This window comes from Lemur catta, chromosome 17 (assembly GCF_020740605.2).
Source record: "Lemur catta isolate mLemCat1 chromosome 17, mLemCat1.pri, whole genome shotgun sequence".
Lineage (NCBI taxonomy): Eukaryota > Metazoa > Chordata > Mammalia > Primates > Lemuridae > Lemur > Lemur catta.
Genome location: NC_059144.1, coordinates 41,159,029 through 41,186,829, shown reverse-complemented (window position 1 = coordinate 41,186,829; position 27,801 = coordinate 41,159,029). Strand labels below are relative to the sequence as shown.

The 27,801-nt window shown below is 45.0% G+C and overlaps 1 protein-coding gene across 1 annotated transcript in view; it reads left to right on the top strand.

Annotated features, from left to right (window-relative positions):
* Positions 1–21,250: 21,250 nt before the first annotated feature.
* Positions 21,251–27,801, top strand: part of B4GALT5 (beta-1,4-galactosyltransferase 5) — a 59,074-nt gene continuing 52,523 nt past the window's right edge. The window contains exon 1 of the mRNA XM_045529247.1: positions 21,251–21,547. Within this exon, the coding sequence (XP_045385203.1) occupies positions 21,433–21,547 (115 nt within the window). The 5' untranslated portion in view covers positions 21,251–21,432. The remainder of the gene's footprint in view (positions 21,548–27,801) is intronic.

Here is a 27,801-nt window from a genome sequence, read left to right as displayed (position 1 = left end):
ATAAAACACATTAAAAATAAAAGTAAATAGCTACTGTCAATTTGGGATTCATTCATTCAACAGATATTTAGTGGTTAGGTCACATGCCAGGCACAGAGGCTCATGCCTGTAATCCCAGCACTTTGGGAGGCCAAGATAGGAGGATTGCTTGAGGCCAGGAGTTTGAGATCAGCCTGGGCAATGTAGCAGGGCCCCATCTCTACATAAAATTTAAAAAATTAGCCCAGGTACTGGTGTGTGCCAGTAGTCCCAGCTACTCAGGAGGCTGAGGCAGGAGGATGGCTTGAGCCCAGGAGTTTGAGGTTGCAGTGAGCTATGATCACATCACTGCACTCTAGCCCCAGCAACAGAGCAAGATCCTGTCTCAAAAAAAAAAAAAAAAACCAAAACAAAGAAACAAAACAGATATTTATTGTTTGCCCATATTGGCCAAGACTTTTTTGATTAGAAGGTACAAAAACTCAATTCATACTGACTTAAGCTACAAAAAGAAAAAGTCCAGAGGGAGGTTTAGCTTCAGGCAAAGCTGGATGTAGGGGCTTTGCTGGATCTGCACCTCTCCCTTTCTGCACCCTGCTTTCCTCTCTGTGGGCTTCATTCTCCAACAGGCCCTTTCCACATCCTGCCAAGATAACCCCCAGCGGCTCCAGGTTTCCTGTCAACCAGCTCAGCAACCGCAGTGGAAGGATTGTTCCTGCTTTCTGACAGTTCTAGAAAAAATCCTGGGGCAGCCTGTCATTGGCCAGGACTGGGTCATGTGTCCATGCCTGAACCAATCACTGTGGACAGGTGGGTAGAAGTCTATGAATAGGGTCCTGGATGATATCTGTACTTTCAAAGCTAGGTGACCATCTCTGCCCCTGGATGGTGTATTAGGGGAGCAGACCTATCCAGTGTCTAGGATAAGGGATTTATTATAGGGACTAGACCTCCCACAGCTGTCGGGGGAATGGGGAAGTAAAGGCTCAGAAGTGGACTTAGAGGATCAGAGAAGAGTCGCCAGTCAAACGGAGAAACGAAGCACATCCATGTGCAGCAGTGAAACTGTGAAGGGAGGTCGTGAAGAAGTCTGTGCAGCTGTCTCTGTGAGTCGACAGCCAGGAATCTGGCCATGGGCCTAAGCCAGCTTTCGGTAGGCAGGGCCAGCAGTTAGGAAAGAGAGCTGGAGGCAGCACAGTGGAGAGCAGCCATGAAAACAGTTACGACCCAGATTGAGAAGCGTTTGAATGCGAGGTACAATGGAAGCCCCACGGGGTGACAGAACCCAGTCTAGAAATCAAGGAAGGCCTCTTGGAGGAGACATCATTTGAGCTGAGACCTGAAGGATGAGGACAGAGACAGAAGAAATGGGGGGAAAGGGAGAAGAAGAATCAGCACATGAAAAGAATTAGAGGTGAGACAGGATATTAGAGAACTAAAAGTAGTTCAGTCTGGCTGGGGTCTAAATGTGAAGTAGGAAGGGTCACAGGTAATGCCAGGGGGCCAGCAGGGGCCAGATTTTGCACTTTATAAATGAAGAGTCTGAACACTGTCCTAAGAGCAATGGGGAGCCGTGGAAGGATTTGAAGCAAGAGAGAGGTAATTGTCACAGTTAGGTGTTGGCAAATTGGAGCTGGGAGGATTCTGGACATCTCCCTTCCAGAAAAGGTTCAAAATACCTCAGCTGGATCTCTGAGTCCTGTACCTTTGAGGGTTTGCTAGCTTTGGTTTCCTTCCTTTGAAGGCAATCTGGGGAATAGGGCATTGGGAATGTGACTGTAATAGTTATAATATTTTCTTCTCTCTCTCTCTTTTTTTTTTTTTTAAGAGACAGGGGTCTTGCTATGTTGCTTTGTTGGATTCAAACTCCTGGGCTTAAGACATCTTCCCACCTCCGCCTCTTGATTAGCTGGGACTACAGGTGCACCACCAAGCCCAGCTCAAGTTATAATATTTTCAACTGCAAATGACAGCATGCCTGAGTTACAGTGGCTTAAACAAAGAAGAAATGTAATCATCTTATATAGCAAAACATCTGGAGGTGGGCGGCTCCAAAGTTATTGCAGTGGCTCAGTGGTGGTTTCAAGGACCCAGGCTCTTCTCATCCTTCTGCTCCAGCACTGCCAGCAGTTGGCTTTTGTCCTCAAACTCATTGACCAAAACAGCTGCTACAGTGCCACACATCATTTGCTCACAGAGCATCGATCAAAGCAGGAAGGAGGACGCAGGGGCAAAAGGCTTTCACTGCACGAAGCTCTATCTTATTAACAAAGCAAAGGCCCAGATTCCCTCTGACCTCTCATTGGCTGAGAGTTGGATCCTGTGCCCATCCCGGACAAATTCCTGCTTAAGGAAATGGAATCACTGCTCCTACCTAAGATGGAATGTGATTTATCTGCTGGGACTGGAGAGCAACCCACCCTCCAAAGATAAAGGGTTTTCTACCCCTTACCTGAGCCCAAAATGAAGGTTCTTTGGGCAGAGCAGATGCGGAGGTGGGGTGAATGGCTGTGGGATAGCAAAAGCCAGCGTGTCCATTCAGGTCCTTTGGGAAGCTGCTGCTAAATGGAGTTAGGAGGGCAAGAAGTTTATGGGGGGCAGGAGGAGTGTTATGCCTGTAAAAGACAAAAATGGGAGAAAGCAGAACTGAGCATGGGAGCCTCAGAATGCAATGCAGTCCAGAGGAAGTCTTCGTGAACTCGGTCGGGAGCTCCGGAGCAAAGACCGCCCGTTAGAGGAGCCCCACGTTGGGCAGAGACGGTCAGGTGCTAGTCCGCACTGTGCTTGCCCATTGGGTAGAGCCTGCTCAGCAAGAGCCAACCAGCGAAGGCTGCTGGCAAACTGCAGTCTTTGCAGGGGAATGGCAAGTTTTTTCTCGAAGCTGTGCCACTGCAGGGCTGCCACAAGATGCCCAGTGTCTGGCCTGGCTGTGAGCAAAGAAATCAACTTGTGGCAAATCCATTTTGCCCAGACCAGCATCAGGCCTGACAGAGTCAGCAGAACAATGAAGAGTACTCTCAGGTTCAATTCAGAGATTCAGTCTCATTTTTTAAAAAATATCTTACCCCCATGTAAGAATGTTTTCATTATAGTATTAGGTTATTAAGTATGAAATGTCCAATTTCCTTAAGTATTAAGTTTGACAGTTCATATCGCTGACATTTCACTTTGACACTTCTTGTATTTTTTTATTGTGAAGGTACATCCTCAGTCTTTCAAACGCATGGTTTGGCTTGTGATTATCTTTCAAAGTTTTTTTTTTAGAGCAATTTTTGTGAAACCATGGATAAGTCAAAAATGCGTGCTATTTTCGAATATGAGTTCCGACGTGGAACCAATGCAGCGCAGACAGCTCCAAATATCAATGAAGTGTTCAGAAAGGATGTGGCTAATGAACGCACAGTGCATCAATGGTTTGAGAAGTTCTGTTCTGGTGATTTTAATCTAGAAAATGAACCATGTGGGCAATCTGAGACCAAACTGGATAATAATGAGCAGAAAACTGTAGGGAAAGCGAATCCATCATAACTTTTGTGTGAATTAGCAGCAAAGTTTGCTTTTACTATTCCAACAATATTGGACCATTTGAAACAAGGCAAGGTAAAGAAGCTGGATAGATGGGTACCGCGTGAATTCAATGAGCGTCAAAAGAGAAATTATCTCAAAGCTTGCCTTTCTTTGCTGTCACAACATAAAGGTGAACAATTTTTACACTGTATTTTTACATGTGATGAAAAATGGATTCTTTTTGACAATCACAAGCATTTAGCACCATGGCTGGATAAAGATGGAGTGCTGAAACACAGTCCAAAACTGAATATTCATCGAAAAAGCTAATGGTGTCTGTTTGGTGGTCCAGCGCTGGTATTATCCACTACAGCTTCATAAAACCTGGTCAATCCATTACAGTAGTATGTACTGCAACCAGCTGGATGAAATGATGAGGATGCTTGCAATTAAGCAACCGAGATTGATCAACAGAGACAGGACAATCCTCTTGCAAGACAACACTCAACCATATGTTGCACAAACAACTCTGCTCAAACTACAGAAGCTGGACTTGGAAACTCTCTGTCATCCATTATATTCACCAGACCTTGCACCAACTGATTACCACTTCTTCCAGGCTTTGGATCACTTCTTGCAAGGAAAAATATTCAATTCTCAACAAGCTGTGGAAAATGCCTTTCACAATTTCGTCACCACTCACTCTCCAGGCTTCTTTGCTGCTGGCATAACAAGCTACCGTTAAGATGACAAAACTGTGTCGATAGTTTAGGGGCATATTTTGATTAATTGTACTGCTTCTTGTTTAAGATATAATAAACTACACATTTGATTCAAAATCGGACATTTCATATTTAATCACCTAATAAAATTATAAACTGTATGTGTGCACGAAGAAGATAAAAGTCATAATTCTCCCATCATTGATGAGGATAAAATTAATGAAGATAATGATAGCTAACATTTATAGGGTGGTGATTCTGTGCGAGGCACTGTGATAAGCTAATCACAGACATTATCTCATTTAACTCCAGCTCTGCCACTTGAGTGAGCCACTTGGTCCCTCTGTGCCTCAATTTGCTCATCCTCCCAGTGGGGATTATGACAGTATCTACCACCTGAGGTTGTTCTGTGGATTCAACATGTTAATCTGTGTGAAGTGCTTGAAGCATTGTCTGGCTTCAAGGATACGCCCAATAAATATTAGCCATGATTTTCATTACAAGTCCTCGTTTTTTTAAATCCACAATCCTGAAATCAAAAAAAGGCTATGAGGCCAGGTGCAGTGGTTCACGCCTGTAATCCCAGCATTTGGGAGGCTAAGGAGGGAGGATTGCTTGAGGTCAGGAGTTCCAGACCAGCCTGAGCAACATAGTGAGACTTTATCTCTACAAAAAAATTAAAAATTAGCCAGGCATGGTGGCATGCTGTAGTCTCAGCTACTTGGGAGGCTGAGCTGGGAGGATAACTTGGGCTCAGGAGTTTGAGGTTATAGTGAACTATGATTGTGCCACTGCACTCTAGCCTGGGGAATAGAGCAAGACCACTTCTATTAAAAAAAAAAAAAGGCTATGAAAACCAACAGTTTTTTCCAAAGTCTGGTGCCAGTGCTCATTTGGGAGCAAATCCTGACCTGATTTGAAATTATATATAGTCTTTTTTTTTTTTTTTTTTGAGACAGAGTCTCACTTTGTTGCCCGGGCTAGAGTGAGTGCCGTGGCATCAGCCTAGCTCACAGCAACCTCAAACTCCTGGGCTTAAGCGATCCTACTGCCTCAGCCTCCTGAGTAGCTGGGACTACAGGCATGCGCCACCATGCCTGGCTAATTTTTTCTATATATATTTTTAGTTGTCCAGATAATTTATTTCTATTTTTAGTAGAGACGGGGTCTTGCTCAGGCTGGTCTCGAACTCCTGACCTCGAGGGATCCACCCGCCTCGGCCTCCCAGAGGGCTAGGATTACAGGCGGGAGCCACCATGCCCGGCCAGTTATATACAGTCTTGTTGAATCCACTTAGTGTGAATATTTTTATGTTTTATAGCAATGGGGTTTGATTATGGGATGCTGTAGAATATATGGTCTACAAACTACATTACCTTTCTATGATCTAAACATTTCTACATTTTGAAACCTTGATTTCTGATAAGGGATTGTAGACTTGTGATATTAATCCTATGAGGTGGGTACTATTAATATCCTCATTTTATAGACAAGGAAACTGAGGATCAGAGTGATTTTTTCCCAAGGCCATCTAGGAGGTGGAAGAGTGAGGGTCTGAACTCAAACAGGCCGATTCTGGAGCTTCTGTTTGGGGGAAATTTTTTTTAAGTAGTTTTCTTTACTGCAGGGCTGTCCAGAATCTTTAATCTGCTGACATGCTCTGTGTATCTTTAGGAGGATGCTGTAGAATACAGCATTCCTCAGGCTAACTGACCATGGATGTCAAGGTCGTTTTTTTTCCTTAGGGGTTCTCCCAGTACTAACACTTTGAGAGCCAGGGAGGCCCTGTGAGTAGGACAGCCTGGAGGAGGAGCTAAGGACCCTGGGCAGAACAGGAGCATTAAGGAGCCAAACTATATGGACACTGGGCACATGGAGGAATCCTGTCACCAACTGACTGTGTGTGATCTTCAAAAAAATCCCTCTTCTTCTCAGAAACTCAGCCTCCTGATATGTAAAACAAATGACAAAACCATCTTTGAGGTCCTTTCGCTTGTCAGTAACATCTTCTCTACCGTCTTTTGAAGAAGAAGAAGCAGGCTGACGCATCTGAAGCGAACATTCAAAAGAACTTCAAGGGAGTACAGCTGGTGCCAGCTTCCCCTTCCTGGAAATCCTTTGAAACTCCAGGCTGGCCTGGGCGAACTGCTCAGTGGTAGAAAACAGGCAGGAAGAATTCTGAAGCAGGAGGGCGGATCGCTTGAGGTCAGGGGTTTGAGACCAACCTCAGCAAGAGCGAGACCCCGTCTCTACTAAAAATAGAAAGAAATTAGCCAGACAACTAAAAAAATAGAAAACATTAGCCAGGCGTGGTGGTGCAGGCCTGTAGTCCCAGCTACTCAGGAGGCTGAGCCCAGGAGTTTGAGGTTGCTGTGAGCTAGGCTGATGCCATGACACTCTAGCCTGGGCGACAAAGCAAAACTCTGTCTCAAAAAAAAAAAAAAAAAAAAAAAATATATATATATATATATATATAAATATACATATACAAAATAATATTTTGTGACATGTGAAAATTATATGAATTCAAGTTTTAGTGTCCAAAAATAAAGTTTTACTGGCACACAGCCACACCCGTTCATTTTCTTTCTACAACAGTGGAGTTGAATAGTCGCAGCAGAGGCTGTGTGGTCCACAAAGCCTAAACTATTTACTATCTGGCTCTTTACCTAAGGGTTTGTCAGTCCTTGTCTTATTTGGTTCTTATAACATTTTTATACTCTTTCTACTAATCTCATTTTTATCCCCTTTCTGCCCATGAGAAGACTGAGTCTCAGAGAGGTTATGCCATGCCCAAGGCCACACAGCAGGAAAAAGCTAGGATTGGAACTCGGGGATCCTGGCTTCTGAGTCCGGGGCTTATCCCCCAGGCTGTCGCCCGCCTCCAGTCCGCCGGCCTGCTGTGGTGGAGACCCATCCACAGTGCGGGACGGCACAGTGTCTCCTCAGATGGCCCCACAGGGCACCTCGCCAGGCCTGGCTCACACAGGCCGCTCTGTGAGGCCGTGGGCAGGAGGCCTCTCTGGCCAGCGGTGTTCAGTTACTCCAGTGACATTCAATTGTTCCTAAGAGCAGAGGCCCGATTTTGGCAGCTCCCAGACCTGGGTTCCAGGAAGCTCTCTGCTGGACTCCTTTTCTGTCTGTTCCCATCAGCGGACCTGCCTGTATCACTTTCCTCCAGGTTACATAAGTCTGCCTGTGGCTCTCACTCCCTCTCTCTGGCTGTCATCTCTGTACTACTCTGAGGACATCGCAGGTCAGGGAGGAAGACGTGGGACTTACAGCCGGAAGGGGCAAGACACAGGGTGTGTCTGCAGGAGTGTAGGGCTTCCAAGATAGGCCCAAACTTCAGGTCTGCTCGGTCCCGAAGGCTCCAGGGATGCTTGTCTTACCTGCACTGAGGAGCCCGGGCTCTCGACCCTGGAGAGAGATCCCTGGGGTGCAGTACAGCTCTGTGGGTGAAGGCCCCATGCCTGTGCGGACACCAGCAAAGCCCCTCTGCAGGCTAGCTTGGTCAGAGAGAGGAAAACAGAAAATGCACACATAGACCTAAGAGGCACATGTTTGGGTTCAAATCCCGGCTCTGCCATTTACTGGCTGTGTAATTTTGGGCAAATTTCTGAAACTGAGCCTTAGTTTTTGCATATGCACTATGGAGATAATAATAAAACCTTTCTTATTTGACTGTAGTAAGGATTCAATCATTTAATACAGATAATGGGCTTAGAACAATGCCTGGTACATAAGAAGGGCTCAATGAGTACAAGCAATTATTATTGTTATTGAAATAATAACTACTGTTATTGGTCTTCACCAGAGAGAAAAGGTGATGCATGTGCCCAAGGAGGTGTGAACAGCAGCATTCACAGCAGCTCTATTTGTAATAGAGACAGATTGAAAACCACCTAAATGTCTCTCGATAGGGAACAGCATCACTAATTAGGGCACATCCATGCTATGAAATTCTGTGCAGCAGTTAAAAAGAATGAGGCAGATCTACATGGCCTGATAGGAAAAGACTCCCAAATAAGAGTGTTCAGTGAAAAAGCAAGTAGCAGAAACATGCATGGAGCATGAAAATTTATGTAAAGCACAAAAATGCAAAGTAGTCCCTTAGTACACATGCATATGTAAACACACAGAAAAAAGTCTAGAATGGTACCTGCTGATACGGTTGTCACTAGCCACATGTGGCTATTGACATTTAAGTGCAAGTTAATTACAATTAAATAAAATTTTAGTTTAGTTCCTCAATGGCATCAGCCACACTAAGTATGTTGGACAGAGCAGATATATGATTATTTCCATTCTCGAGGGACATTCTGTTGGATGGTACTGGTCTACAAGGACAAAAAAGCCAATTGATACCAGCAATTACACTGCCATGGGGGGAGCAAGAATTGCAGGACATTTTTTTTTAACACATATTTATTGAGCACTTGCTCTGTGCCAGGTGCTAACCTCAGCACTGAGACTACAGCTCTGCGTAAATCCCTGCCCTCTGTTCCAGTGGGTGGCAAGTCGAGTGGAAATAAGTGCTTTGGCAAAAAATAGAGCAGGCGGTGTGGATAGAGAATATTGGCAGATGGCACAGCATGGTCATTAAGGACATTTTTTCCCCACATACATGTATTTTTTTTTTTTCAGATGAGGAGACCTCCTTACTGGTATAATTCAAAATCTGTAAAAGGAAACAAAAGTACCCCAGGCCTGGAGAGAAGAAACCAGGATTCCTATTGGGTTCTTATCTTGAACCCTGTGCCGAGTGGCCTAACCTTTCTGGACCCCCATTTCTTTATCTGCAGTATGCGCTGGACAAGAGCTGCAAGGCCGCCAGCCCTGCCCTCCCGCGGCTGGATGCTTCTGCCAGTCGTCGCTCCAGCTGCCAGGAAAGCGTGGATCACTGGCATCCTTGGGCAGAGTTAACACGGCAAGATTCTGCACAAACCTGTCCCAAGAAGCACAACAAACCAGGGGGCAGGAGAAGAGACTTGGCAGCCAGCAGAAGCTTGAATCTCCAACAAACTGCCCGAGGGCTGCAACACAGAGTTTCTAAGAAGATCATGTTATAGGCGGGGCGCAGTGGCTCACCCTTACAATCCTAGCACTTTGGGAGGCCAAGGTGGGAGGATCACTTGAGGTCCAGAGTTCAAGACCAGTGTGAACAACACAGTGGGACCCTGTCTTTACAAAGAAGAAAAGAAAAATTAGCCAGGTATGGTGGTGGGCACCTGTAGTCCCAACTACTCTGAAGGTTGAGGCAGGAGGGTCACTTGAGCCCAGTAGTTTGAGGTTGCAGTGAGCTACGATGAGCCACTGCACTCTAACCGGGGCAACAGGATGAGACTCTGTCTCAAAAACCCAAAAAACAAACAAAAAAAAAACTGTAATAAGAAAAGAAAACAACAATTACTAGAAAGAAAACAAACTGTAACTAATTAAATTGTTGTAATGCATGAACCAGCCTTACAGAAAATACTGTAATCCTATTAAATTTCTTTGTTTACTGCCTATATAAGCAAGACCTAAACTTTTTTTTTTTTAGTGTGGGAGGTCTCATTCTGTCCACCACGCTGGAGTGCAGTGGCACCATCACAGATCTCTGCAGACTTGAACTCCTGGGCTCAAGGGATCCTCCTGTCTCAGCCTCCCAAGTAGCTGTGACTATGGGCACGTGCCACCACATCCATCCAATTTTTCATAGAGATGAGCATCTCGATATGTTGCCCAGGCTGGTCTCAGACTCTTGGCCTCAAGTGATCCTTGATCCTCCTGGCTCGGCCTCCTAAAGTGCTGGGAATACAGGCGTGAGCCACTGGGCCCAAGCACAAGACCTTAACTTTTAACTTCAGAGCACTGACCCCATTTCTCTGGAGTTTGTGTTTACCCGACAGATATTCCCAGCTTTTCACTTGAATGAACTCTTTAAAACTGGACTCTGATCCTTTCAATTATTCAGGTTGATAAAAGAAATATGAACTGATTTGCAGGTTTGTGAATGTATTTGTGTGTTTTCGTTGTTTTTATATTTAATCCTTAAGTGGGTAATAATTCATATGGTTCCTCCTGCAACAAGTAACCACTATTTTATTTTCTTATGTGTTTATTTAGAGCTTACGCATACATAAACAAATGCAAACCCACATTCTTGTTCTGTTACTGTTTTTATACAAAAGACAGATACTATGACACCTGCTTTTTAACCTGACACTGTATCTTGGAGTCTTTTCCATATCAGTACATACAGAAGTTCATCGTTCTTTTTCTACTGCTCCATAGTGTTGTATTATTTCACGGACACCAGTTTATTTCACCAGTCTCTTCTTAATGGAAAATAGGGTAGTTTTGTTTTATTTTATTTTTATTTATTTATTTGAGACAGAGTCTTACTCTGTTGCCCGGGCAAGTGCTGTGGCACCAGCCTAGCTCACAGCAACCTCAAACTCTTGGGCTCAAGCAATCCTCCTGCCTCAGCCTCCAGAGTAGCTGGGACTACAGGCATGCGCCACCATGCCCGGCTAATTTTTTCTATTTTTAGTAGAGATGGAGTCTCGCTCTTGCTCAGGCTGGTCCTAGTCTCAAACTCCTGACCTCAAGTGATCTTCCCACCTTGGCCTCCCAGAGTGCTATGATTATAGGGGTGAGCTGCTGTGCCCAGCCAAACAGGGTTGTTTTAAATTTTCTTATTATGAACCATGTTTTTGATAAATAATTTCATACAAATGTCATCTTGCATGTATGCAGGATTGTTTGTAGAACTAATTCCCAGAAATGGAATTGCTGGGTTAAAAGAGCATATGCATTTATCATTTTGATAGATTCTGACAAATTGCCCCTCATATAGGCTGAGCCAATTTATGTCCCACCAGGAGTCAGGAAGGTGCTCATTGCCCCTAATAACCCAGTGTGTTATCAAACTTCTTTGCCAACATGATAGAACATGGCGGTCCCTATCTTTTAATTTGCATTTCTTGTAATGGAGAGGCTGAGCCAATTTTCACAGGTTTAACAGCCGTTTGAGTTTCCTTTTCCGTGAACTGTCTGTTAACATCTTTTGCTCATTTTTTTTTATTGAGTTATTATCCATCTTCCTTATCTGTCTCTAAGAGCTCTTCTTACGTGAAGGAGAGTAGCTCTTTGTGGTATGAATTGCAAGAATTTTTCCCTGGTTTGTCATTTGTATTTTGACTTTGCATTTGGTGATGTTTTTCCTCCCTTCCTTCCTTCCTCCCTTCCTTTCCTCTCTTCTTCTTTCCTTTCTTCTGAGAAAAGAAAAATAGCTCAGAGCAGTCTGAGCTATGTGAGGTACGCAAAATTTACCGGGCCCAGGGAGACTTGAGGATGAGACCTCAGCCATTCTCCCACACCCTACAGGGGTAATGATTTAAAGACAGTTTGACTACCTGCCTCACCCAATATCTCTAGTTCCTGGAATTTGTGATACAAAGAACAATGTATAGCATAGGCAATCAATACCTTATGTTGGGGCTGTGCATGGTGGCTCATGCCTGTAATCCTAGCACTCTGGGAGGCCGAGGTGGGTGGATCACTTGCAGTCAGGAGTTCGAGACCAGCCTGAGCAAGAGCGAGACTCCATCTCTATTAAAAATACAAAAAATTAGCCTGGCATGGTGGTGCACACCTGTAGTCCCAGCTACTCAGAAGGCTGAGGCAGGAGAATCCCTTGATCCCAAGAATTTGAGGTTGCTGTGAGCTAGGCTGTTGCCACGGCACTCTAGCCCAGGCAACAGAGCGAGACTCTGTCTCGGAAAAAAAAAAAAAAAGAGCTAAGGGGTCTCTGGCTCCCTTACACCATCATGTGACCAAACCACATTTTATTCACCCACTCCCCTAATGATGGAACTTAGGTTGCTTGCAATTTTTCACCATTACCCTGAATGCCACAATAAAAACCCTTAGCTATATCTCATTATGCTTACTTGGCCAGAATCTAGAAGTCAACTTTCTGTCCATCTCTGGATGTGAAACAGTATCTCACTGTGGTTTTAATTTGCATTTCCCTGATTATTCCTGTGACTGAGCAACTTTTCATATGTTTATGGACCTTTTAGGTTTTCCCTTCTCATTGTTTTTTTATTTGTTTGTTATTGATCTATAAGAGTTTGTTATAAATTCTGAATATAATTCCTTTGTTATATGGTTGTTAGTATCTTCACTCAGCTTCTCATCTGTCTTTTCCATTTGTGAGGCCTTTTGCTATACAGGAATATTAAATTTTGATGTAGCCAAATATATCAATTTTTTCATTTATTGTTTATGCTTTCTGTGCTTGGTTTAAGAAATTGCTTTCTCTCTGAAGTCATAAAGATATTCTTCTATATTTTCCTTCCTTTAATTATCTTAGAGTTTTTGGAAAAAAAAAATTTTTGAAATCTAATGTGATGGAAAAGGAGACTATAAACTGCTTAAAAGGGATATGGATTAAAACATTGAGAAACAGCTGCAACCTCTTCCCATCCTGTGGCTTGCAGGGTACCAGAAGATGCCACCCTAAAATATGCCTGTTTGGCATATGGATTATGGAGCTAAAGGCCATGGAGAACCAGTGGAAAATATCTAAAAATAGGAAATTTACTTTTGTAAAAGGTATTTCCGTCTCCTACACCAGGAAGAGGAGGATCTTCATTTACCATGTTTTTCCTGGTCACCTTCCTGTAACTTGCCTCTCCCGCCCAGGAGGCCCAAAAACCCTTTTCCTTTGTTTAGTCTAAAAGGGTATTTAAACCCAGGTTCTAACCATCCATTTGTACATGTGCTCCCATGTGTACACATACCACAAACACATTAATAAACTTCTGTTTGTTTTTCTCTTGTTAATCTGTCTTTGGCCAGTCTAATTTACAGGGCCCCTGCTGAAGAATATAAGGTAAAGGATAAAAGAAAATATCTTTTTTTCCTCACTTACAGGCCTCTAGCTAAGGCCAAAATTATATTTGCTGTCATTTGGGGTTGATGGATTATGGCCGGGCTCTGGGATGTTAAGACCCTAGACTCAGATTTTCTCTCCTAGCCTTTGATCAACAGGCCTCATTTTTGCCTGTGACCCTGGGGCTTAGCTGTGGCCACAGCTCTTCTGTCTGGCCCCTATTACTCTGCTGGCTCAAAGCCCTCCCCTGGGACTCAGGGGACGTGAAGGGGGCGGGAGGGAGAGAGAGAGAGAAACAGCTGTTATTCCCTTCTAAACCCATGACAATGTCTGATTCCAGCAGACACCTGCCACAGCACAATGTCCTTGGTTAATCGGCTTCCACTGTTGCCAACGTGGACGGCCTTTCCTCTAATTGGTGGGTGATATTTGGAGCACTATCCGTCTCTTGAGAGGCAGGGTATTTTTCTGACCCCAGCAGTGAATGAACATTCCAGCTTTGGAATGTCAGCACTCTCTCTGTTCAGGAGCTGAGCTGGAGCAGGGGCAGAAGGTGCCCCAGAGTCCTCAGATCTTCCCAAGGGATCCCCATCTAGGGCCATTCTAGGATCTTGGGCCCTTGACATTGTTACTTTTAAGGATGCTGCCACATCCTATTAAGCATAAGAAAATCACACACCCCGCCCCCATGGCTCACTAGATACAATTAGATGTAATGAGTTCAGAGGCACGTGACCACTAGGCCTAATATTAACATTAATATTAACATTGAATTAACACTTATAGCTATGAAATAATATATTAACATTAATATTAGGCCTAATAGTCAAGTTAGACATTAATTAATTTCATTTCATTTATTTATTTATTTACTTTTTAGGGACAAAGTTTCACTCTGTCACCCAGGCTGGGGTGCAGTGGCACAATCATAGCTCACCGTAGCCTCAAACTGGGCTCAAGCGAACCTCCTGCCCTCAGGTCCGAGTACCATTTTGCAGTTTTCTCTCTATGTTTTGGAGTCAAGATTGGTTTTCAGGTCCCAGACATCGTTCAGAGACGCTGGGCTCCGGCCTGCGGTTTCCACCGGTAAAACCACGCAGCCTGCAGCTTTCCTCCTGTCCTCCAGACAGGAGTCGCCACGCCCACTGCAGCCCAGCGAATCCCCGAGCACTTGCCAAGCACCTTCCTGTGTTTAAAATCATGGACTACTTCCAAATCTCCTTTCCGTATATAGCATCGAGGGATATTTGCAGAGATTCTTTCTCCTTTCAGCAGAATCAAGAGAAGAGATTTGCTGGACTCCTTCATCTGTGTAGAATCTTCAAATGCGGTCTGACCCCCTCCTATATATAAAATCATGTGCTATTTGCAGAACACCATCTTGTCTGTGCAATCATGGCCTGTTTGTGCTGCCCTTGCTCTGTGTGAAACTGAGAACGCCATCCTGTCTGTAGTATCATTAACCGCATGCATGGTTCCCTATGTTAAGAACCACCGAGTCTTTACAGAGCACCCCTGTTCTAGCCAGGATCAGGGAAGTGTACATCCTTCTCTATGTAGAATCAGTGACTGTTTGAAGCACACCCTCCAGGTATAGAATGACCAACTGCGTGCACAAGCACACTGTAAAATCAAGGAAGCCCATTTCTTTTTGTTGTTGTTGTTGCCCAAACTAGAGTGCCATGGCATCAGGCTAGCTCACAGCAACCTCAAATTCCTGGGCTCCAGCGATCCTCCTGGTTAGCTGGGACTACAGGCACGCAATATGCAACTGGGTTTGTTTCTCTTTTTTTGTCATTGTTATTTGTTTTTTTCTTTTTCTTTTTGGTAGAGATGCGGTCTCACTCTTGCTCAGGCTGGTCTCAAACTCCTGAGCTCAAACAATCCTCCTGCTTTGGCCTCTCAGAGTGCTAGGATTACAGGTGTGAGCTACCGCACCTGGCCTGAATTTTTTTTTTAATGTTTGGATTTTCTGTTTTTTTTTTTTCTCACAGCAGACTCAGTTGAATTCATAGTTTCATTCATCCATTCATTCAACCAATATTTACTGAACACCTACCATGTGCCAGGTGCCAATTTAGATACTGGGGTGCAAAGATGAAAAACAGACAGTCTTTGCCCTCAAGGACCTGTGCAATCTAGCTATAACCTCACATGGTTTACAAGAAATCAACTGTCTGACCTTGGGCAAGTTCCTTAACCCTTCTATTAATAGATTCTTCTTTCCTCATCTGTACATGAGGGTGGTAATAGTACCCACCTCAAAATGTTTTGGTTGTGTTTTTTGAGACAGGGTCTCCCTATATTGCTTGGGTTAGAGTGCAGTGGTGTCATCATAGCAACTGCAACCTCAAACTCCTGGGTTCAAGTGATCCTCCTGCCTCAGCCTCCCGAGTAGCTGGGACTACAGGCACAGGCCACCAAAGGATGGCTAGTTTTTAAAAATTTTTTGTACACACAGGGCCTCACAAGTAAGTTAGCTATAAAGTGCTTAGACTAGTGCCTGACACAGAGTAAGTGCTATTCAAGTGCTTGTTTATATACATCTACCTGTACACACATCCATATGTACATATAAAAGTGTGACAAGTGTGCTCATAGAAGTGCCTATGGTTATTCTACATAGGAGAATTGTATCAGTTAGGATTTAGTTCAGGAAATAAAAACCACTGCTGGTATTTTAGGCAAAAAAGGATTTAATACAGGGATACAGGTGGTTACAAAATCATCACAAGGGCTGAAAGAGTGGAAGGCAGGGGCCATCTTGGAGTTTTGAGTTCGAGTTGCCTCCATAGCCATGCTCCGTGGTCATCAAACTGCCACTGCCCCTGCCATCACCACTGCCTCTGCCCTGCTGCCGCACACCCTCCCATCTGGGGACCAGACTGGGGACTCCACTGCACACACTCCTGCTGCCTGCTGGAACACAGCCCCAGGAAGATGACCTCTGCCCCTCTTCCACCCTCCAAGTCTACGCAAATGCATTTTAACTTACCACTGACCTAGCTGCAAGAGAACATGTGGAATGCCGTTTTCACCTTTTGAGCCTCTTCCCAAAGAAGAAGAGTGAATAGAGGTTGGGAACATTATCCAAGAATCCAGCCAATTTTTGAGAGATTTCATGATAAGAAAAATATTTGAGCTGGGTCTTAGGGGATGAGGAGAAAGAGAACAAAGGGTTTCCAGGGAGCAGAAACTGAGCATGTAAAAGCACGAAGGCATCAAAACAGGATATGGTTCACAAATATCTGTTGTTTCTGCCTGCCCTGCATCCGTTCCACTTGAGTAACTGTGCCTTAATTACCCTTTGGGGACCTATAGACCAGTAAGAACAGAATTTGGAAACAACTTAGACATCATTGGGAAAAATAATTTTTAGAAGTGTGGACTAGTTATATGCTGCATTACTACACAGCAGTGAAAATGAATAAACTGAAGCTCCATGTACCATTAGGGATATATCGCATAAAAATAATGTCAAGAGAAAGCAAGTTATAGCAGAGTATATTTGTGAGTTAGGATAGGCCAAGTCATGCTGTACTAACAAATAGCCCCTATATCTCAGAGGCTTAAAAAAAAATTTCTTGCTCATGCTATACATTCATCACTGGCCAAATGGGGTTGGGGAGTCTCCTTTTCCTGGAACTCAGCTGGTGGGGCTCTGCAGAACACTGATGGTTATTTGGTGGAGGGAAAAGAGTGGTGAGTGATGCACTGGTTCTTAAAACTGCTGGCAGGAAGTGATAGTGGTGGCTTCTGCTCTGAGCCCACAGCTTGGCTGGGGGCCGCCAGGGTGAACCTCAAGGTTAATACTCAGTCAACAGGAGTTCCCAGCATGGGAAGCACTTGACGCCAAGACCCTGGGGCCTCGCGAGCAGTTACACACATGCCTGTGCTCTTTATCTGCCCACTGCCTCTGGGAGTTGGAACTGACATAGTCATTGCTCCGTGATGTTATCTTACTGCTGATGATTACTTTTCAGGGATTGTGCAATAGCTTCCTCAGGGTGGGTGCCTGGGACTTTCTCCAGCACAGTTTGAAAGGATGAGCAGGGTTACTTGTGATTTTTAACTTTAGGCTATGGATGCTTTTCTTTACGTGTTTGATTTGGGCCAGCCTGAAATTGGGTATTGACAAGCCCAACTTGTGGTCTCCTGAGATTTCTCCAAGTATCTCCCTTTCTGAATACACTCCCATGCTCTAAAACCTCCAGATGCTCCCTATGGCTCACAGGAAAAAGCGCAGGAATAGCAATGGTTCCCGCTGATGGCTCCTGCTACCTGTGAGGCACTTTATAGAGAGAAACACTATTCTGAATCCTCACAGCAGCCCCAGGAGCAGTCTGACCTCCATCTTGCAGATGTGGAAATGCAGGTTCAGAGAGGTGAAGTGACTTGCCAAGATAACAGAGAGAGGGCACGGAAGAGGCAGGACTGGGGGTCACCAGGTCTGTCTGACTCTAGGACCCCTGTGAACTCACTGTGTCAGACCCCTCTAGCCTTACCCTCGCCTTTGCCTTTTTCCAGGAGGAACCAGCTGCTCCAGCCAGGCAGGACTCCGCTCCTCAAGCAAACCTGTCTCAATGCCCCTCAAAGACTGTCCAGAATCTTACAGGACACCTTTCCCCACTGTCGGCCATGCTGAGTCCTGCCCTCATCACATTGTCCCTCGGTTACTCACTTTCCTGTTGGTCCTGCCACTGAACTGCAAGAACTTCCACTTAGTCATCTCTGCATCTACCATGCTCAGCATCTGCTCAGTGCACATCTGCTATTCTTTCAACACGCCTTCAACAATTATTGAGCAACTACTGTCTGCTGAGCGCTACGCTAGGTGCAAGGATCCAGCAAAGAATGGAACAAAATCCCTGCCCTCATGGAGCTTATGTTCTGATATGGGCGATGAAATGAGCAAATAGACACATACATGTATAATAGAACATCAGGGGATGAAAAGTGCTACGGTGCAAAATAAAGCTGGGTAAGAGTATGGATGGAGAGTGCTGGGGTGGGAGGGTGAAGCTACTTTAGAGGAAAGGTCTTTTCGAGGAGGTAACCTTTAAACAGAGATCAGAATACAGTCAGTTGTTTGCCTGAGGGACTGAATAGTCAAATGAATGAATGAATGAATGAATGAATGCTTGAGTGAGTTGGAAACCTAACTTGGAGAAGAAAAAGGAACGTGGAGGGAGGAGTTTGAGGTAAGGACCTTCTGATCCCCTGACATCTTTCTTTTTCTTCCATTAAAAAAATAACCAATTTATTTTGATGTCTTGTTTTTTCAGATAGGACGTGAAGTAGAGATTGGTTATAGGTATACAGTCTAGAGGTGGAATGGCCTCCCTGTCTCTGTCTACCCAGAATAGGCTGGATATTACAGGATATTATGGTATAATTGTTAATTTTCTTCATGTTATTGTGGTTACAGAGAAAAATGTTCTTTTCCTTAGAATTTGCTGCTGATGTATTGAGGCATGAAGTACTAGTAAGGCAGCAACTTACTTTTAAATAATTTAGCAAAAAACAATTTTGTCACGTATGAATATAGATAGATAAATTTGGATAAATAACAATGATTGAATCTAGATGGAGATTGTACAGGTGTTCCTTGTAGATTCCCTGCAATTTCATTCTTTCAACTTTTCTTTTCTTATATATATAATTTTTTGTTTTTTGGGACAGGGTGTCACTCTGTTGCCTAGGCTAGAATGCAGTGGTGTCACTGTAACCTCAAACTCCTGGGCTCAAGTGATCCTCCCACCTCAGCCTTCCAAGTAGCTGGTGCTACAGGTGCATGCCACCACACCTGGCTAATTTTTCTATTTTTTTGGTAGAGATGGGGGTCTCTGGCATCTCATTACACTGCGCAGGCTGGTCTTCAACTCCTGGCCTCAAGTGATCCTCCCGCCTCAGCCTCCCAAAGTGCTGGGATTACAGGCCTGAGCCACTGTGCCTGGCTTCTTTCAACTTTTCTGTTTAAAAATGTTTCCTCGGCGAGGCGCGATGGCTCATGCCTGTAATCCTAGCACTCTGGGAGGCCGAGGAGAGAGGATCGCTCGAGGTCAGGAGTTCGAGACCAGCCTGAGCAAGAGCAAGTCCCCGTCTCTACTAAAAATAGAAGGAAATTAGCTGGATAACTAAAAATATATGGGAAAAAAAATTAGCTGGGCATGGTGGTGCATGCCTGAGTCCCAGCTACTTGGGAGGCTGGGGCGGAAGGATTGCTTAAGCCCAGGAGTTTGAGGTTGCTGTGAGCTAGGCTGATGCCATGGCACTCTAGCCTGGGCAACAGAGACTCTGTCTCCAAAAAATAAAAGTAAAAAAGTAAATAAAAATGTTTTCTAGATAGGAGGTTGAGGAGGGGGGCATTTTGTGGGCCAAAGAAAAGTATTTGCAAGTCAGATTATTCCAGCTAGTTTCGGATTTCTAGCTGAGGTTTACCTGCCCTATCTACCTAATCCACATCTAATCCCTGTGGGGTGGGCGGCACTGGGGCATTTAAACAGAAACTCTGAGATAAGTGACTTGTCCGAGGTCACACGGTTAGGAGAGGCCAAGTCGAGATTTGAACCCACATCTATCTGTGTCAGAATTCTCTGCTTTCCTTTTTTGATGTTGAAGTCTCTTCTCTCCTGTTGCACTTCCCAGGGTGTTGGATTAGGTGAGAGCTACGTGCATTTACTATGTGCCAGGCTTTGCGTGTATTACTCAAATCCTCACAACCACCTGATGACGTTGTTACTAATAACATCCCCCATTTTACCAAGGCACAGAGAGTTTAAGTGACTTGCTTAAGGTTATACAGCTAAGAATGGAAGAGCTGGGGGTCAGGGAACCCAGGCAGTCTGGCTCTAGAGCCTTCACTTCAAGGATCAAGGAAACACTGTAAAAAGTATAAATCACCTTGGGAATAGAAATCAGGATTATTGTTGATTGTCACAGAATTCCTGCAAAGTCCTCTCCCCTCCTCACTGCTTCTGGCACTCCAAGACAGTGTCCTCGGTTCAGATGTGTCTACAAGGGGGACACGTACCTCCCCAGTTCAGCTGGCAGCTCCTTGAAGGCAATGCTGGTCCTCACCATGAGTCTCTAGTGACTGTTAACTGCCTCCTGAGGTCCTCTGGACTGAAGCTGACCTTAAAGCATTGTTTTGGATATGGCCCCACACCAAGGTGATGAGGGTAGGATACCAATTTGCTCGCAGGATGAGAATTAGGGGCCAGATGGAATGAAGAGAGAGAGAGAGAGAGAGAGAGAGGAGACAGATGTCTTCACATTGGCAACTGTTATCATTATGCTACTTCTGATTCTAGGATATGTGGACCCTGCCTAGAGCTACAAGCTCATCGTTATTCCTCTCCTTACTTCACCAGATTTTGTCAACCACGGTGGCCTTGGATTCAACCTGGCGACAGATCAGGCCTTTTCCTACCTCAGGGCCTTTGCAGTGCTGTTCCCCGTTGGTCTGAATGCTCTTCCCCCAGCTTATTCTACAGCTGGCTCTTTCTCATCAATGTATGTCTCAGCTCATGTCACCTGCTCAGTGAGGCCTTCCTTGACCACTCTAGCCTGCCTGCAATACGTTCTCCAGTTTTATTGTGTTCTTACCTGTTATCAGTACTGATACCACTAACTGGTTTCTTTCTCCTCCCACATGAACGTAACTTCCACGAGGACAGAGATTTAACTGTTTTGTTCTTTGTATCATCCCCGGAGCCAACAACCGTGTCCAGCATTCAATAAAATGGTGAATGCAAAGAATGAATGAATGAATGAATGAGGGTGTATACCGGGCCGAACCCCAAGCCTTCCAATCCCCGCGCTTCTGCCGCAGTGGGCAACGAGATGGGGGCGACTTCGTAGATTACCCCTTGGCCCCCGATAGGGGGGCGTCCGAGCACAGAGCACTTGAGAGACGCTCCCCAAAAGCCTGGGCGGTGGCCGCGCCGGGAGAGGGGCTGTCGCTATTTGGCGACGCTCCACGCGGGCCGCCACGCCGCCGCGGGGGCCCGGCCGGGGTCGGCGGCGAGCGCGGACGCGCGGGTCTTTTGCGACGGTGCCCGGCGGCGCTGGCCCCGCCCCCCGCGCTGGCCCCGCCCCGCCCCCGCCGCTGCGCCAGCTCCGGGCCGCTCCGGCCCCCGCCCGCTTCATGTGGCCGGGCCCGCGGCGGCCGGCGGCTGGGAGCGGCAGGGCGGCGGCTGCGCGTGGCGGCCCGCGAGGCCCGGGAGGCGGTGGCCGAGGCCCAGGCGGCGGCGGCGGCGGCGGCCCAGGAGGCTGCGCACGGGGAGCGGCGGGAGCAGGCCCGGCCCGGCCCTCGAGCGGCCGCCCGGCTGCAGCATGCGCGCCCGCCGGGGGCTGCTGCGGCTGCCGCGCCGCTCGCTGATTGCCGCGCTCTTCTTCTTCTCGCTCTCGTCCTCGCTGCTCTACTTCGTCTATGTGGCACCCGGCATAGGTAGGAAGGCGGCCTGGGACCCCGGCGCCTGTCACGCTGGCCTCCGGAGGACTCGGGGAACCCCCGCCCCTCCCCGAGAGGCCCTGGCGCTCGGAAGACCCCCTGCCCGGCCTGGCGGCGACCCCGAGCCTAGTCCTCGGGAGACTACGGGATGCCTGGCCCTTGGCGGGGGCCCCGCGCCGGCCTTTGGGGGACGCCGGGACAATCCCATTTTCTGCACCCCGACGATCCCAGGACCCCCTCCCCCGCCAGCTCCGGCCCGCCGCCCCCCCAGCCCCATCCATCCCCTCCCAAGCCCCGCGGTGCCTCCACACCCCCCTGTGGTGCCGGGTCCCCCTCCTTTCCCGCTCTTGCCTCTTTGGAGCCCTCACTTCCGGCTCCTCGGCCCGCGAACTCCCGCTTCCCTCCCCCGGGGTCTCCCGGAGCCCCCGCTCCCGGCATCCCCCGCACCCCGCACCGCTGCGGCCCGCCCGCCGCTCCGCGCCCGGCCCCTGCGCGCGGGCTCGGGGCGCCTGCCTTCCCGTTTCCCGTCCATCCTCCCGCCGCTCCCGGTTTCTCCACCGTTTCCTGCTCCCGTTAGCCCTGCTCTTTCTTCCCACCGCTTCCCCGTGTCACATCCACCTCCAGCTTCTCCTCCCCGACACACATGCTCCTCGTAAGTGGCCGGATCCCCTGCGTCGCCGGGTGGCATCCCTTCCCCCTTTTACGGAGGTCTTCCTCCCATTCAATCTACTGACCCCCGCGAGCGTCCCATGCCGCCTCCTCATCTATCCCCTACCCCTCCTGCCCCCAAGGGCAACCCTTGTCACCTTCGCCCCCAATCCCCCCCGCCCTCAGCCACCGTTTCCTCCTGAATCGAAGACCTGGGGGAGGGGGGCTGTCTGCGGTCTTCCTTTCTTCCACTTGGGCCGCCTCCTAGCCTTGAGGGTAGAAGGTGCCTGCCCTGGGGACAGAGGGGAAGTTTAAATTGACCCTAGAGGAGGGGATGTGACCAGGGCTTTTTGGGAAATGGTGCCAGGTGGGAAGGGGGAGCATGGAGAAAAGAGGGAACGGGTACTCTTTCTTCTCAAAGGGTTGTCCCTGAAAGGGAAGACAGCCTCTGCAGAAACTGAATCCTCCCCAGGCATAGACTTTGTAAGACCACAGAGCAGACAGGGTATGAAGAAACCGGAGGGAAAGACGGCATGAGGGTTAAGAGCAGAGGACATTGAGGTCAGACTTGGATTCCAATCCCTGTCCTATATGACCTTGGACAGGTTACTAAGCCTCAGCTTTTCTCGTCTGTAAAATGGGGATACCAATCCCAGTCTCATAAGGTTTTAAGGATGAAAGTAGATAAATGCCCTTTAAAGCACTTTTCACTGTACCTGATGCGTGGAGACTTTTAAAATTAAATAAATAAAAGCAGCTATTATATGTAACTTTTGGGGGGTAAAAAGGGAGTAGGTGGAATTGAAGGAATGTGTTTGCCTGATTTGGCATCACCATGAGGCTCTAGAGAAACCTTAGTTTATGGTGAAAGATGATCAGGAGATGCTGTTGGAGGTGGGGCAGGGAGAGTAAATTCTGCTATAAAAATTCTGGATTATTTGGATGTTAGGAAAGAGTTGATGGTTTAGCTGTAGGGAGCTGCCTTTTAGGATTGTAGTAATAACTAGTGCCATTCTCTGTTGACCTGTCAACACTGAACTAGCTGAATAGAGAAATTTCCAGATAGAGCAGGAGATTCTCCCCTGATTATTTTTTTTAAGCATAATTTACTTGATGGTTGATACTGATATTTTGTACTGTCAACTAGGTCTGGGAAAATAGAACAGGGAGCATCAGATTGCCCTAAGTTTACAAGTGTCTTAGGGAAAAACATCCCTCTAGGAAGGTACAATTTGTGGCCTGGTGGATCTGATGAGTAAATTATCAGAGGATAGGAATTCTGACAGAGTAAGAACAGATAATTGATTAATGGAACTAATCGAGAAAAGAGTTCATTAGCATATTGGGTATTAGACTCTAATAAAAATGGGTGTGAAATGATGGATTTGGACCTACAGGCAGTCATAGAGCCATAACCTGTATTTCCTTCTTCTGTGAAAGTGACAGGTAGTTCTGATCTAGGTTCATAAATCAGCTTTTCTAAATGGAAAAATATATCCCATTGGGATGGTATTCACCCTTTTGATTAGAAAGTTAGAAGCCAGATTCTCCAACAGAAATGGAACTTGTCAACTTAATTAAGATTCTTCAACACTAGATTTTTAGGTCACTGGAACCCCTGTTGTCAAGTGATGTGCTACTATCATGCTTAGAATCCTCTGTCACTGATAACTGAAAAAGATGCAAAGCACTTAAATGTCTGTTAGTACCATTGTTAGTACCATATCTCCTTAAATGTAAGTCTTCTAAAGAACAGTTCTACTTAGGATTCAAATTCTATTCATGGGAAAGGGGAACAGTAAAAAGGATGTGGAGTAATTTTAGGGTTCACACAGCCATGGCTACATTTAGCTGTTAGGCAGTTATACTTACATTGGTTTTCCTGTTAATGAACTTAATTTTTTCAATTGTTTAGCTTTGGACAGTGAGGTAGCAAATCTTTTCAAAAGGTTAAGGCAATCTGTGTCTTGGAATATGAAGACTTTATTTGAAACAGTTATTAAAATGAACTTAAGTAATAATATTAGGTTGAACCACATGAAGTTTCTCTTCTTGCAGGTCAAAAACCAATTGTATATCAGCAGTTTCATATAGTTCAATCTAATACATTTCCTAATAATGACAATTCTGTTTTCTGGCACAATGGAAAGTGTCAGACTTGTATTTCCTTCCAGGTTTAATTTTTTCCAGTCCTTGCTTTTGATTTGCTTTGTATACCTTGTGGCTATGTTGTACTCAAGTGCTAAAGAGAAATCATCACTCCAAGGGTATATTACAACTATGTTCAGAAATAGGTAGACTTGAATTTGAAATAAGAGAAAAGTCATGTTACTTACAAATGTTTTAAAGTTGTTCGTGTGTAACATAACTAAGCCCAAATTTCATCCTAACCACTAACTTAGTATTTTTGAGATCTAATGCCAGTGACCCATAGTTTAAGAGGAAAGGAACATTTTCTTGGACTTGAGGGTCATCTGTGGAATGGGGTACCATCTCACCTAGAAAACTAGATAGGAGGAAAATTACTAAATATGACTATAGTGTGCTTGCTACAAATACAAAGTGCCCTTAGCTACTGTAATATCCCCATCCCAATCCAGTTAATATTTTTAAGGTATGGCTTCATCGGAGTTGTGTTTTTATTATTAATTTTAGAAGTAGTGTTTCATATCAGCAGTTTAAAAGTAGACATTAAAAGGATGGGGCAGAAAGTGTGAGAAGCGGTGGATTTGAGAAGGGAAGAGGAAGGTGATATGTTGCATAAAAATTGATAGATGCTCCTTCTCTCCCGCCCTCTACCCCCTAGCCTGCATGATTCTCATTAATTTATCACTTGTTTTATCTGCAATGTTGAAATAGCTCTATTCCTTTCAGGGTTCTGAAGAAAACTTTGAACTTATTTATGACCCTTTGACTTAAAAAAAACAATCTAAGAGCTCAGATTACATCTATATTCCAGTCTGATCAGGTCTTTCAAAAGATAACATAAGTAAGCTATTTATAAATATACATATGAAGTGCTGATTTAAAACATCTTTATAAGTTCATGGTGCCATCATATGGTAAGGTTGTAGAGAGGTTACTGACCTTGCCAATTGTTGCTTTTGCAAACAGTTACTGATTTTGAGAGAGATACCTGTGCATGGTTAGGGGGCAATAGTTTATACAATGATGAAATTTTATTCACTGAAGTTCTCTTCTGCCATTGAAATGAATTTTTATCTTGACCTTTGATTATTGAAAAAAGGAAATGGGGAATGATTTTTCTTTTTTGGCCTGCTTAGTTCCAAGAAAAGTTTTATTTATGGCTGGCTCTTGGAAGGCAGGAACGAATAATTCTAATCCCACCTGATTTTACCAAATGACCCTGAGCAAGTTTTCTTCTGATATGTTTTTTAATTTATTTCCTAACCCACTGTACCTTAGGAGAAGGCAACATTTTTTTTCTTTTTCCTTTTTTTTTTTTTTTTTTTTTGAGACAGGCTCTCACTCTGTCACCTGGGTTCGAGTGCAGTGGTACAATCATAGCTCACTGCAACCTCCCCGTCCTGGTCTTAAGCCATCCTCCTGCCTCAGCCTTTCCAGTAGCTAGGACTATGGGTTAATGTTGACCACGCCTGCCTAATTTTACAATTTTTTTGTAGAGATGGCGTCTCGTTATGTTGCTTAGGCTGTCTTTTGATACTTAAAAAAAACCTGAAAAACTAAAACTGCATTTTAGGTAAACTTTTAGTGAGTTTTAAAAAAAGATATCTCAAAAAAGCTAGTGAGATGTTTTTATATAGAGAAAGTTGATATTTCATTTACATTCTATACAAATACTGGAGCTGAGATTTAGAGAAGATACACGTTTTACGTAATCAAATACAAATTTTCTTAATAACTGCACGAAATTTTCAGATTTCTCCCAGTCAAATGTGGCCTGAATATAGCGTTTTTTTTTTTTTGCGTTTTTTTTTTTTTTTGTTTCCTCACATGAAAATGCCCTCTGAATCCCTTAGTGCACTTAGTTTCTGAGCTTTTCTAGACTGAAATAAATAAGGGGAGATGTAGGTTATTTCATTTTAAAGAATTAAAACCCTCATCTTGTTAAAGACACCTTCTTTTCCTTTTCCCTCCGAATCGACACACACTCGCTCACATGTTTGTTTGAGTATGGTGTCGTGCATTCCTTCTTAGGAGAAATCCATATTTGGAGAACAGGTTGAAATTACAAAACTGAATAGCACCACTTTTGATCAGGACTTCAGTGATGTTTTATGTGCTGGAAGCAAGCTCTTTGGTTTGGAGTTAAGATTTTCTTTAGTAGTGGAAATATGCTAGTCTTGGACATCTTTGGAAGCAGCCATTCAGTGTTAGTTACTGTTCCAGGACATGGATACTCTAGCCAATAGATGGTTCTGCTCCAATTCTGACATTCCACCCCCCCACCGCCCACCCCCAACCAGCTGGGTAGGCCAGTGGGATTGCATAGTAATCACCAGGAAGGAGGGTCTCTGTGTTGCCATGACTCCTTAGAGTTCTTTGAGAGAGTAGAAATTCTGAAGCACTAGAAAGCCAACATGCTACTGACTTACTTGCTTTCCTAAATTTTGCAGCTTTTTATATCACGAGAGTAGTTATGTTGGGCACATCCAACTGTATAAAGCAAACAAAAACTTGAGCAAACAAGAAGGAATGTAATGCTACTGAGGCCTGCCAAGGAAATATAGAAAAGTAGAGGTTAACACTGGTCAAGATAAAGGGTAATCGGAAACAAACAGATAGGGTGTGGGCTTGCAGAGAAGAGGCCTTTTACTGGCAGTGAAAGAACAGTTGTTATTCAGTTTCTAATTGGAGTAGCGCCTGCCTTTGCATGCTAGCTGTGTTTTTGTAGAAAGTTGTGAAAAAATTAAAGAAATTTAAAATCTGTGGGTCAGTGATAATCTAGCATTTGCGTGTCATGTTACTAGCTTTGGGAGAACTTGGAACTTTTGACTGCTGCTTTCATTTTATAGATGATCACGTAAGCCCAGGTTAGGTCATTAACTTGCCCAAAGTCGAGAATTATTAAGCTATCTCTGAGGCACATATATGGTTGAAAAGATAAGATGAGTCACAAGAAATAGAGAAAAATAGAAGACAGTATGTGTAATCAATTGCTAAATTATAAGATACTGACCCTTAATGAGATGGGAGTTCAGACACAGGGAGAGGACGGTAGAGAGGCGGTCATTTATTCAACAAATGTTTTTTGGGGGGGCTAACTGCTCTTGTCAGACACACTTATGGGTTTTAGCAGACTGTGCTGCTGCAAGAGTGGTGACATGTTTGTGTGTATCTTCAGACTTCACAGTTTCATTCGTGGGGTGAACGGAGAGCTCCTTCTTACTGTGCAGTGTGGCTGCTTTAGGACGTTTGCCTGGGGACTCAAGACTTGGAATCTCTACACTGAAATCTGTCTTTGAAGTCATTGTCATAAAGAAAGGGAAAAAAAGGAATTTGTGTTGTCTTGGTCAAAGGAAGAAAAACTAAAAGAATTTTATGGAACTATCTTTTCTGTCCTTTGGGTAATCCTTTTAAGTTTTAATCTGCTAAGTCAGTCCTTTCCTCTAGCTTCACAC